Source organism: Entelurus aequoreus, linkage group LG04, assembly GCF_033978785.1.
Source record: "Entelurus aequoreus isolate RoL-2023_Sb linkage group LG04, RoL_Eaeq_v1.1, whole genome shotgun sequence".
Taxonomy (NCBI): Eukaryota; Metazoa; Chordata; class Actinopteri; order Syngnathiformes; family Syngnathidae; genus Entelurus; species Entelurus aequoreus.
The window spans coordinates 72980048-72994198 of NC_084734.1; the positions used below are offsets into that span (position 1 = coordinate 72980048).

At 38.4% G+C, this 14151-nt stretch overlaps 2 protein-coding genes across 5 annotated transcripts in view; both read right to left on the bottom strand.

The window, feature by feature from the left end:
- LOC133649000 (uncharacterized) overlaps positions 1-14151 on the bottom strand; it is a 1204785-nt gene that overhangs the window by 1117818 nt on the left and 72816 nt on the right. The gene's annotated exons all lie outside the window — the stretch shown is intronic.
- Positions 1051-14151, bottom strand: part of rnf44 (ring finger protein 44) — a 35689-nt gene continuing 22588 nt past the window's right edge. For all 4 annotated transcript variants that reach the window (XM_062045640.1, XM_062045642.1, XM_062045639.1 and 1 more), the window contains 5 exons: positions 12226-12320; positions 10129-10216; positions 9155-9276; positions 3676-3775; positions 1051-3607 (listed from right to left, as the gene is read on the bottom strand). In XM_062045640.1, coding sequence (XP_061901624.1) covers positions 3548-3607; positions 3676-3775; positions 9155-9276; positions 10129-10216; positions 12226-12320 — 465 coding nt within the window. In that variant the 3' untranslated portion in view covers positions 1051-3547. The remainder of the gene's footprint in view (positions 3608-3675; positions 3776-9154; positions 9277-10128; positions 10217-12225; positions 12321-14151) is intronic.

A 14151-nucleotide genomic window follows, 5' to 3' on the forward strand; every position in this document is an offset into this window, starting at 1 on the left:
CATGAACCATGACCAAAAGGAGCTAAGTATGAACCTCCATGAGTATCAAGGATTGACTTGGCTTTGTTTTTCTATTGTGATGTTAAATGTTCACTTGTTTGGCAGGTTGGTTTTGATTCATTTGAACATGCCAGAAGTCCATATTGTCTCATCGTAGACTTACAGGAAATTATGGGAACCCTGTTTCAAAACGAGCCATGACATGTACATAAGTTAGGTGTTCATAAATCATTAAAGACCCCATTTTACACCCCCCCCCGGCCCTTCCAGATGTTTCTGCGTCATGTAATGACTGTGCTGAACAGACTTGACTGAAGTTCATCAAGTTCTACCGAAGAAGCCACAGCTTTTTCATGTCCTACTAAAGTCACACATGCTTTTGCTTGTACCATCTAATGGACTCTTGTAAAGATGTCATTTCCCTTCCATAAATTAAAACCATTCAAAAACGGGAAGTTCATTGGCAGTCTGTGGTCACAAAAACGAGGCAGGCGTCAGTGTTGGTGTACGTAATACATTTATTAGTGAACAACCCTTTCCAATGAGCGACAAAAAATATGATTGCACTACTTGCTAAAGCATAACTAGCAACTTTCATTTAAAAAAAGTACAAATCTTAAAAATTCCAAACAGTATACAGATGCGTAATACACTAATGTTAAATGCTACAAACAATGATTCCAATGGAATGACAAAATAATCACAGCCATTTCCTCTAATATATATATATTTATATATATTTTTCACATATATAAATTTATATATATATATTTTAGTTGTTTCATCCCACCCGCCCCGCAGCAATACAAACATGGAAAAATGAGGTAACTGTAAAAGTGCAAGTACCAAAGCAAAACTATCTGCCTAACACAGAACATGTGGCCTGGCTCTGTTGGTGGGTTGGTCAAGAGGTCAGATGGGGACCTCTAGCGGCCAGGGAGGGTAACAACAGTAAACCACAATCCCATCACAGCAAAGAGAGATAATTGGTAAACAATAACTGGCTTCTACAAAGCAATCAATCACAAATCCAAACATTTTCTTAGCTGCTTATTGGAACATCTTTTTTTTCCTCTGTGTGATTACTGAAGTTAGCGGAAAGGCTACAAATACTCTATTCTCTTGTCTTTAGTGGGAGCTTCTTTTAAAGTAGTAGGGTCAATTAAATGGTCGCTCCCCCTCCAAAAATAAGCGCTAATATGAAATATATGTGAACAATACATTTGAAGATATTGATACACGTAGAGAGCAAGTGCCTGAGAGGCAGTACAGCATTACATTGGAATAAGTATGACAACACTTTTTTTTTTTTTAGTAACAAACTATAATAATTAGAATGACCTCCACTGGGTTATTAGTAGAACATGCTTTAAGAATACATGAGATCCATGACAAACTATTGCATTCATACCTAAAAAGCAGAACATCTAGCACCTTGTCACTATGGCTTTTTGATCAAACTACAGTAGTCTCAGAGCAGGTTGTTTTCAGTCATTAGGGCAAGAACAGTAACAACAGAAACAATCGATAGGACTCAAGACATTTTTTTTTTCTTCTTCTGTAAAATGAAGTTAGCGCAATAAAATCTTGTAAGTCATTCAGTTCAATTAGAAATATGTGCAGTACAATGCATGGCAGTTATCAGCTGAGCGGTACAAGTTTCAACCCTCCAGAAGCCAACTACGAAGTGGTTGACAAGCATGCATATTGTGCATCGTTTTAAGCGTACTGTAGGCCCTCCTGACAAATTTCAACTAGATCCTTTTTTCTTATTCTTTGTAAAGTCATGCAAACACCTGGAAAGTGTGCACATTAAGAAGTGGGTTATAAATGACTTGCTGTGTACATTGCCTCTTTTTTATTTTGAAACATGCCTTGTCGTTAAAATGCGGATATAATTGATTACATAAACTCATTTCTGGCCCGAGGAAAATGACCAACATAAATTCAGATATATCCTTTTCATGGCATCCTCTCCGTTTGTCCTTTATTTTTTTATATACCGAGTGGCCCTGAGTGTTTTTTTTTCTTGTGTTTTTTCTCTTTTTTTTCTTTTCTTTTTTTAAACGTACGATATAGCCTGCGAGTAGATATGTACACATAGATTCTCAAAAGCTGTGGGTAGAACTCATTAAATGGCTTTTTTTTTTGTCGTTCAAAAGGTGGCACGCACACATGTCAATAACTCACTTAAGACACTGAAGTAGAAAGAAAAAAGGCAAAGATCCCTTTTACACGGCCTTGTTAGTGCTGACTTATTTGAAGTGTGAACACACGCAGGAAAGTAGAAGTCCCACAGTGTTCCCACACCACCCGACACAACCCCGCCTTTGCAACCCCCGTGCGGCTCACTTTGGGGTGCAGACAGTGGGCGTGCGCCGCAGTGCAACCACAACTTCAGCAACATTCTTCTGTCTTCAAATCTAAAAGCATTCACACGGAACTTGAACATACTTGCTTTTTTTTTTTTTTTTGTCGTTTTGTTTTTTAGTAAACACCACCATTAAGCGGATGACCTGACCACGTTACCAGAGTATAAACACATACCAAACATTGTTAAACTTTCCTTCAAACGCATTTTCCCTAGATTTTAAGATTAAAAAGCAATAAATAAACTTTCGTAGAAATGGTGAAAATGACACAGTATTTTCCAAGGTTAGTATTAGTAGGTTTGTGCTTGTCAAGGTCCTAAGATAGCAAATGTTGGCTCACACGCAAAACAAAAAAAACACGCAGCCACGTCTTCCTCAAACGGGAAGTTTAAAAAGTCCATTCGAAGCTCGCCACTCTGCACATATTGCTGTCTGCACGCGCCTCTTCCAACCAAGCAAGCACTTCTTTGCCTCTCTTTCCCTTTTAAATTTGATCATTTTGGTGGTAATGCTTGCTTTAAATATTGCTAGTCGGAATCAACATGCAAATCCGAGCATCCAGTGGTTACACAATACATTGGCTCACCTGCACGCACGCACACACACACGCGCGCACACACACACACACACACACGCAGAGGATAGAAGTAAGCACTTGTGCAGTTATGCTAAATATTCTTGAAATGATGCAGTTCATTAATACAAGACATCTTTTTCAGACATGGGTGTTCCACAGAGAATAGGCGCCTAAAAGCGGAGGCTGAACAAAAGAGGGGCTGTAAGTGTAGAAAAGATCAATACCGTATTGCAGAACAAATATGGCCCAATACAAACATGCATCTACGGCCCTCGTACTAGTCTTTGTTAACTGTGTCACGCGTCAACGCCAACCATCAAGCCTACACGGAACAAATGCAAACCCTGTAAACAAAAGCAGCAGATAATACGTGGATGGGATTAACTCTTTGGAATCTGCAACAAGGACGGCAGAGAAAGTCCCGGCTGGTTAATCCCAGCGTTCCCGCCTTTTGGGCTGCAGCGCCTTTTTCACAAGACTACAGGCTCTAGGAAGGATCCCAGAGTGCTTATTATTCAGGAAGTGGGTAGTTAGCTGTAGTTACTGGAGGATGTAGGTCTTGGCAGGTGTCTACAGCTTTAGGACTAACTGGGCCCGTTCAGTGCACGACCACGGCGTCCGACGCGTCAGCTCGGCAGATGGGACAAGTGCGATTGGTCTGGAAAGTCGAACGGGGGAAGACGTTAGAACGCGCTGACCACACCCGGAAATTGTCTCCCGTCTTACCTTTAACCATTTATCCACACACTTGGCGTGGAACTCGTGGTTGCAGGGTAATACCCGAAGTAGCTGCCGACACTCAAAGTCACTAAAGCACACAACACACCTGGGGAGAAGACAGACAAGAGTCAATACGACAATCAAGAGATGGAAGTACAGCTGTTGTCTGCCTTTGGAGCAATCAAAAGCAATATGCATAATAATATTCACCTGTGTGAAGTTGAGCCCCCTTATAATTGCAAATATGTATAAAACATTTTTTTTATCCCAGTCCTCTTTCCTATGTGGATAAAAATTGGATATATATGTGATGTAGTGTTGTCTCCATACCAATAATTTGGTACCGGTACCAAAATGTATTTCGATACTTTTCAATACTTAAAGAGGACCACAAAAAAAAGCATTATTGGCTTTATTTTAACAAAAACTCTTACAGTACATTAAACATATGTTTCTTATTGCAAGTTCTTCCTTGAATACAATAGTGAACATACTAGACAACTTGTCTTTTAGTAGTAAGTAAACAAACAAAGGCTCCTTATTTAGTCTGCTGACATATGCAGTAACATATTGTGTCATTTTCCATTCTATTATTTTGTCAACATTATTAAGGACAAGTGGTAGAAAATTAATTATTACCGTATTTTTCGGACTATAAATCGCAGTTTTTTTTCCATAGTTTGGCCGGTTGTGCGACTTATACTCAGGAGCGACTTGTGTGAAATTATTAACACATTACCGTAAAATATCAAATATTATTTAGCTCATTCACGTAAGAGACTAGACGTATAAGATTTCATGGGATTTAGCGATTAGGAGTGACAGATTGTTTGGTAAACGTATAGCATGTTCTATATGTTATAGTTATTTGAATGACTCTTACCATAATATGTTACGTTAACATACCAGGCACATTCTCAGTTGGTTATTTATAAGTCATAAAACGTACACTTATTCAGCCTGTTGTTCACTATTCTTCATTTATTTTAAATTGCCTTTCAAATGTCTATTCTTGGTGTTGGGTTTTATCAAATACATTTCCCCAAAAAATGCGACTTATACTCCAGTGCGACTTATATGTTTTTTTCCTTCTTTATTATGCATTTTCGGTCGGTGCGACTTATACTACGGAGCGATTTATACTCCAAAAATATGGTAATCTACTTGTTCATTTACTGTCAATATCTGCTCACTTTCTCTTTTATAGTACCGAATGATTCATTGGTATCGCGGTACTATACTAATGCCGGTATAACGTACAACCCTAATGCGATGCGTCCTCAATGTGAACGCTCCCGCGCTCAGGTCACATTTATCCAACCAGAACGTCAATGAAAAGCAATAAGCGTTCGCCAAAAGAGACGGTTACAAAATAAATAGTTGACAATGGAGCAGAAAACAGGTGAACATAATGTTTTAGGAACTCACTAGAACATTTTACCACTCCCATCTCCAACTGCTCGCCTCCAGACACGCCCTTCAAGCAGACATCGAAGAAAAATATCCCGTAAAATTGCGAGAGCCAAAATACTAGTCTTATTTTTAATCTTCTACACGCAATAATTCGGTTCAGAAAATGTTGAATTTGATTGCACAAAATCCTTGCAATAGCCTTTGATTGATTATATGAATCTACAATTTTAGGTTGTATACCAATGTTCGCTGAATTAGTAGTCTAATGTAGTAATAGTTTAAATCTCAGACCTTTTCTGACTCTTTTGGAAGAAGACAAGTTACTGTATTTTTCGGACTATAAGTCGCAGTTTTTTTCATAGTTTGGCCGGGGGTGCGACTTATACTCAGGAGCGACTTATGTGTGAAATTATTAACACATTACCGTAAAATATCAAATAATATTATTTAGCTCATTCACGTAAGAGACTAGACGTATAAGATTTCCTGGGATTTAGCGATTAGGAGTGACAGTTCGTTTGGTAAACGTATAGCATGTTCTATATGTTATAGTTATTTGAATAACTCTTACCATAATATGTTACGTTAACATACCAGGCACGTTCTCAGTTGGTTATTTATGCGTCATATAACGTACACTTATTCAGCCTGTTGTTCACTATTCTTTATTTATTTTAAATTGCCTTTCAAATGTCTATTCTTGGTGTTGGGTTTTATCAAATAAAATTCCCCAAAAAATGCGACTTATACTCCAGTGGGACTTATATATGTTTTTTTCCTTCTTTATTATGCATTTTCGGCTGGTGCGACTTATACTCCGAAAAATACGTTATGTGAAAAAAATCCTTTTTAACTCACATTTTCATTAGCACAAGAGGTTGTGCACCAGCATATAACATCTCACAGCAAGGAAGTCTTTAATCAACAACTGCTTTTTAGGTATCAAAAAAGTCAACTTTGTGTGCAATGCAAGGTGCAATGTAGTTATGTAATCATCTTGTAAAGACCAGACAGTTCCATCTATGTTTCTATGCATTACAATTACACTCATATCCGCTCATCCATTTTTTACGGCTTGTCCCTATAATAGCATCTCAAATAATAATAAAATAAAGTAAAATCATATATTAATGTATGGTATTCATGTTCATTCACAGACCTTTACCATGATATCTCATATCAAATATATAATATAAATCAATAGAATCAATTAGCATGTTATGTGGATGTGCATTTCGTAACAACAATTGTTATGTGTTTATGTTGCACACGGACCTATTAGAGTGACGAACCGGAAGCCAGTGTTGAAAGCCACCGATGTATATGTGTCTGTATCGTGTGTGTAACGTGTACTGTAAATAAAAAGACCCAGTGATTATTTAAAATGTTCACTTTTTAGAGTGGGTTAATATTGGCCTGTGGATTACTGGATCACTTCAAGGACGGTCGGGTTGATGAAGCGCCGTAGTGAGTTAAAAGGTGTCCACTTCAAACTGACACTCTTATTAGCATGCCTGACATTGGGGACTAGAAGGAAATATTGTGTGTGGTGTTACTTCCTTATTTGTGATTATTCCATCTACTTGTGCGTAGAAGCGACACCTGAACTACTGATAACAGCGTGTCAAAACGGCGATTTAGCTGTAGGATACCAATAGCAGTATCATTAGTCGAGAATCTTAACGGTCTTCTTGGACCGACCTGATTAGGAACCGGTACCAAAAATACCGGTTCACGGTAGGTGTGTCAAAAATCGCTTTTTGAATGAATCGCGATTGTTATTTGTAACGATTTTTAATTGGAAAAAAAATTATCCAAGATTCAATTTTTTTAATGTTTTTTTTAAATTGTATTATATATTTTTTTTAATCTGTCCTGTCCAGCCACTGAGGCAAATCATATTGTTGATGTAGATGCCCATATCTGCTGTACATATTTATTTCTGAAAAGATAAGTGTGTGATACTTCTTGTTGCCTTATATTTATTTAACTTTATTATATATTTGGGTAGAATTTTTTTAAACAAAAACAGTTTTCTTTTAAACAATATAGAAATTAATCAGAGCGGTTCATCTGTTTTATAGAAGAATGTAGTTAATCATAGAACTGACATCTAAAGTTATTAAAAAGTTTTGATTTTGAGTAGAGTCGAATCGAAAATCGATTCTGAATCGAATCGTTACCCCCAAAAATTACATCGAATGGAGCCCAAAGTTTCACATCCCTAGTACACGGCATACACCCCTGGTCTAACCTGTGACGGATTATTTTTCTTGCAAAGTGCACATTTTCTCTCGCTGAGTGCAACTGTTATCTCGGTGCTGCTACAAAGAAGGCCTCATTAAGTGTCTCGTAATATTTGTACCCCACAGAAAGAAGAAGTCCTATTGAGCGATAGAGAATGGAGTGACAATATTATGTTAGTAAATCCCTCACTTTCTTTTGTTTTGACCCTGACAACTTGTTGGCAGCCAACGTTAGCATAGTCAGTGTGACGGCTGCCGCTACCAGGGGGTAGAAGAGAGGAGGGGGTAATCGATATTACGCTTTGTGAATCGATATTGCTACATTTTAAGCTAATTGATCAAATTGATCATTCCCACCTTCTACCTTCCTAGTCACGTCCGTTGTGTCCTTGGGCAAGACACTTCACCCTTTGCCTCTGATGGCTGCTGGTTAGCGCCTTGCATGGCAGCTCCCGCCATCAGTGTGTGAATGTGTGTGTGAATGGGTAAATGTGGAAATACTGTCAAAGCGCTTTGAGTACCTTGAAGGTAGAAAAGCGCTATACAAGTATAACCCATTTATCATTTTACCCAGTCCCTATCTCCAATCTACCAGTGAAATTACATTTATCACCAATGTTTGCTGATAAAAACAATTGAAACACACACAAGTTGCCAGTGAGTGGCGCTGTGACTAATGCATAGCTTAGGGGATGATTTGACCTTCTAGAGTCACATTAACATTCTGTGGCGAATCGTCACTGATCAAAGTTTGTCACTTCCAACAGGGTCTTCACATCGCTATCACTCGGACCATCATTACATTGTATTGTTGTCAGGACTCAAGTTAAACACGTTTGAATTAGTTACAGCAGCTGTACAAAATACATGAAGTGACCTAATACATGACGTATATCATATCCCCATATATGCTATCATTAATTCTCCTTGCGCCAACATTCGTAGTTGTCAATAACTTGTCTTCTTCCAAAAAGAGTCAGAAAAGGTCTGGGAATTAAACTATTACTACATTAGACTAATAATTCAGTGAACATTGGTATACAATCTAAAAATGTAGATTCATATAATCAATCATCAATCAAAGTTTATTTATACAGCCCTAAATCACGAGTGTCTCAAAGGGCTGCACAAGCCACAACGACATCCTCAGCTCAGATCCCACATCAGGGCAAGAAAAACTCAAACCCAATGGTATTACAATGAGAAAACATGTTTTACTTGGCTCTCTCAAAGTATAACTACAGAAAACAGTAATTATTAATTTAAAAACGTTTTTTGCATTTCTGCTGCTACATCAGGCAAATAACTAATCATTTTATGTGATATGTAGCTCTTGCCCCAAAGTGTAAATACATTTAAAAAAACGAATTAGATGAATAGTATTACTGTTACTAATTGCTATGAAGTAGAACATGGGAATGATTAAGTGAGCTCTGCTTCCTCCTACTCCTTTTCGAAAATGGAAATATTTGAAATGTGTCTTAATTTATAACTGTTTGCATGTTTTAAATCAACAACATCATTGTGTCATCATAATAATATGGAAACATTAGAAAAGCTATATTTTCTATTAAATTATTTCCATTTATATGTGTTTGCTTGCTTGCTTAACGTGTCTCCTGTATTCATAAATACTGTTACATCAATTATCACTGTTTAGTGATTTCATTTTTTAAATATCGTATCAATAAGAAACTTCACGACTTCCATTCCCCGAAGAACGGATGTTTCCTCCAAGAGTTTCAAGTTTGTAGATGCGCTCACTGTCCACACAAATGTGTGGTTTAAAACATGTTGTAAAACGCAGTAAAAGTGTAGAGACTTACAGCGTTTGTTCAGATAGATGATTCTCTGAGCTGAACCTGTACGATGGAAGTTGCTCGATGTCAGCCTTGGCAAGTCCACGTGGTTTTGCTTCACCCAGCCTCTCGGCAAGATTAAGTAAAGCCTGCAAAGAACACACGCTAGTTACTTTCTACACTGTTCTTTCTATAAAATGTAAATCCAATTACTTTTTTCCAGACACTCAAATATATGAACACAAAACACATTTTAAAGTAAATAATTAGTTTTACAAGCAGAAAACGATGTGAAACACAAATATTCAATCACTCTTGTTGGCGAAAAGGGGTGAGGAGAGAGGCGAGGTATGTACTTTTGTTTTAGTTTTTTCTTGAATGCAAAAGTTCCTCACCTTCTTCATCAAAGTGATGGCACTCACAACTTTATTTGGCCTATTTTGGTATATTCATGTCACAATCAATTAAAAAAAGCACAGAGGCTGAGTCACCAATGCATGGGATTCTTTGTATGGGCACCCGATTTTGCAGAATGATACAGTGGCAAAGAAAACATTTGTGAAGTGCAATATTTATGTATAACCGAGGAAGTACACGAATGAAGCAAATTTAAGAGAATAAAACATATCATACAAAAGGTGGAGGTACACAGTATCTATCCGATGTACACAGTTTCCACTGTCATTTTTAGCGAGAGAAGTGCATGAATTTAAATAACGTCTTCATGGCGCACAATAATGTAGTTGCAGAACGTGCTGTGTGTTTTGTCTATTGGATCATTTAATGTTTTTGAATTATGAATCGTGTCAGGTGTAATCTGCATGTAGCAGTCTTGTCATTCGAAGACTGCGCTGAGTTGCACACGTGCATGTGTAAGTGCATGGGCCCTAGAATTCCTCTTCTAATTTTACGAAAAATTAGAAAAATGTGCTTACACTAGCTAAACGTTTTGTGCTTTACGTGTTAAGTGTGATGTCTGTGTTGCTGACTGGTCAACTAACCTCATAATTCTCCATCTCTACATCATCCACATCAAGATCAAGACTGATGGCTGGGCCCACAGCTGTTGGAGGCACAGGAAGCATAGAGCTGAATGGAGACAAGAGCAAAACATAGTGAAGCCCAATCCTTAACAGATCAAACAATGCATGACAACAAAAGTTATACACTCAAAGTTCGATAGAGTCAATCGCGTTGTTTTTCACCAAATGATCGCGTATTTCCAAACTTACTGACATGACCGATCCCTCCCGGCCATGTCTTGTTTGCCGTTGGCGACTCTTTGAGTTCCAGTTAGCTTCACGCTAGGCTAATGCCCTGGAAGTTTTCGTGCCTCGTACTGGAATTAAACAAGCATTTTTACATGCAAGCTGCTTCCTGCTGTCCTTTGAATCCTGAGACATGACCTTCTCAGACATGCAACTAGATCGTAACACTTACACAGTAATTCTTGAACAAAATCTCAAAAAAGGAATAAAAACAACAAAACCAAATACAATTAAAATATAGACTCTGATGTCCACCTACTGGTGGATAGCGCCTCTAATAATGAGTTCGCTGCAACCAGCCTCATCTCACAAGATCCTCGGGTGCTGCGAATGTCAATCAAGTGAAATCATAGTGAAGATTGATGATCGCTAATTGTTAGGACTATTTTTTTAATGCCTGGCTGGCGATCAACTGATACACCCTTTGCGATCGACGTCATGGGCATCTCTGATCTACACTATATGTGACCTGTGCTGGCAAAATGAGTCACAATGAGGAAATTTTTAAAACTGAGTTATTGTTATTTACACATTCTCCATCTAAACACCTTCAAAATGATATATGGTTTGTTGGAATCGGACAGAAAATGACAGAGTTACATCCGATTGAAGTCGACCAAGTTTGAGGGTCCGTTTTGAGAAAAAACAGCTTAAAGTTTACTGTTCCAGAACAGAATGCTCCAAAACAAAACTCCATAGCAACCATACCTTAAAAGTCATTGTAGCAACAACAAAATTGGTACAATTAAAGTCAAATCCCATGTCTAAAGGAAAAATATATATTCAACTCTATTGAAAACGGTTATGTACAAAAATTTCAACACTGTTATGTCACAGTTTTTTTGTTCACTGTTCAGTTTGTCAGCTGGTCAGCTGTCCGTAATATTCCTGACCAGCAGCAATAAGAAGATTCGCCGAATGCAGTGAATTTAGCGCACTTGCAACCGCCTGTGTACCCTCTCCACCTTCTAAATCCATTACGGAATATAAAACAGTCTAACTTATCCACAAAAATAATAATTAAATGTTCGAAAATCACCTTTTTTCACCAAATATTCCGCTCGAATTACTGTGTTGTTTTTCATCAGGGCGCTGCCATGATACCACAATGCACCGCGCGGGGTGATTCAACCGATGAGGGTGCGCCTCACAGCGACCGGTTAGCAACAAGCCGGATTTGTTTACGTCGGGACAGGTTTAAAAACTCAAATTCTATTGGTTCAGAATGGCGTCATCGGGAATTCCATGCTCATTTTTAGAAAGTAGGTAAACTTGGCGTCACATTGATACCAAATATGGCTAGGGGGATTCCCCCTTATTGCCGCGAGTGAGCGTTGAAAACACTTGATTTTCTCAAGGAATTTTAACACAAAGGACTAATTTCTGAAGACATACCTCGTACAAAACCTTCAAATAAAAGGTGATTTAAGATGTTTTCTTGCTATTTCGATGATTGGGATCGCTAGATTGTGGCTTTATGGACTCATTTTTGTGAAAATCTCAATTTCAACCAAGATACATTTTTTTCACTTATTTGCCTGTAGGTCAAAATTAGCCTGTGCGTATTCCGACTCATTTTGCCAGCACGGGTCACATATGACAGTAATAATGTATTGAATAAAAAACAATGACCAAACAACCTATTGTCATGTATTGCAGTTGTAGAGAAAGTGAATTAAGTTTCTTGCCACTAAAATGGCGAAAACCGTCGATTTCTTGTACTGCCTTGCTCACCCACTACCCCTGCACAGCAAGGTAGCACAAGTATTGCGATATATTGCCATATACATTTTTTCCCCAACCTGTAGTGTCCACAGAGCAGGTACTTACAGGAAGTAAGGGAGGAAGCCTGGCGGAGGAGGGAGATGCTGCTGTAACCGGTATCTCTGTCCATTCGCTCGCCGGGGCAGCATGTGTGGATATGGCTGGTGGAAGAAACATACATATGTGGGAAAATACATTGGACGTTGGTCAGCTATGAATATTTTCAAATGTGCTCTAGAAAAATTGTAAAGAAGCAAAACCTCCCTTGCTGGACTGAGAAAAGAAAGCATGAGGTCTGTAAGAGTTGACTCTAAATTCCAGTTATTAAATACTTGAAAAAGCATGTTTTAGTCACACTGTACAATCTACCAGAGCTACAAATAATACAGTAACTCACAATATGAAATTTTGTAAAAAATACTAGTGTGTGTATGTATAGCACATTTCAGGTACTAAATTGCACATGTTTATTATTGTAGGGTGCACTTTTTTTTTTCAAGCCGATACTTAAAAATTGAGGTGGGCGGGGTTGGGGGTCGCGGGGGTGTTTTTGTAGCCAGGAAGAGTAAGGGCTGCAAATGATTCTGGGTATTTGTGCTGTTGTGTTTATGTTGTGTTACTGTGTGGATGTTCTCCCGAAATGTGTTTGTCATTCTTGTTTGGTGTGGGTTCACAGTGTGGCGCATATTTGTAACAGTGTTAAAAAATAAATAAAATAAAATATGACCACCCTCAGTGTGACATGTATGGCTATTCCTCAAGTATGTCTTGCAATAACTTGCGTGGCAGAAGCCTCATACAACATGTGTCGGCCGGCAAGCTGTTAGTATGGAGTAAAAGATAATGCGGTGACAGTTTCTAGGGGACACTAAAGGCAGTGCCCATCACAGCACACCCTGTCGAGAGCCTTATACCACACCATGATTGGTAGATTCCTTCAACTCCGCACATAACGCTGTCAAGCGCCATTCATTTAAAACTTGCGGGCCGCACTAACATTAAACTTTCATATTAAGGTGGGGGCCGCAAAATAACGTCTCGCGGGCCGCAATTGGCCCGTGGGCCGCATGTTTGAGACCCCTGGTCTAAACCAAATGACATCACTACTATGTTATGGCTCACATCACATCCATAAAGCAGTATTGAAACTTACATATCCCACTATCACAATCAAGCGGTAGAAAATGGATGGATGGAGTGTGTACAGAAGTGTGGCGATCAAGTTGTATTTTGCTAGCAAACTCACATTCGAAAACCATCAACAAAAGGTTGGTCGTCCAGCGCAAACATTTCTATAAAGAAATCACAGATCGCTTTAGCCCTGTCAAACTGCTTGCACTTTTCTAAAGCAGCAGCAACAGGAACTAGCCTTTTTTAGACTACCTCTGCAGCTTTTTTTAAGCAGGCATCTGCTTAGGCTATCAAAACCTGTCGTAGCGATGCTGGCGTTTTAGGTGGCTGATAAAGTTTGTGTTGAAGCGCTTACGTAATTTTTCCCCTCCTTGCGGAACATTTGGTGTAAATAGCACAAACAATGTCTTCTCTGAAAGAATAAAGAAGTCCCACACGATGGATGCAATGTTTGCTAACACTGAATTCCGGGAGGTTTACGATCTCCTACAAGGTAGGAGCGCTTGATTTGTTCACTCTCACTCACCTACACAATACATGTCACCTTGCCTCATTGGAGCAATTATTTACTAGAGCTGTTTTTTTAAATGCTATTGGATTTATCGTTGTGGTGTCATAATTTATAATATTGTGCACCCCTACACCACGTTCTATACAACATTATACACACAACTAGGACTGCAACTAACAACTAATTTGATAATCGATCAATTTGTCGATTATTACTTCGATTAATCGATTAATAATCGGATAAAAGAAACAAACTACATTTCTATTCTTTCCAGTATTTTATTGAGAGAAAAACAGCATACTGGGACCATACTTATTTTGATTTATTGTTTCTCAGCAGTTTATAAAAAA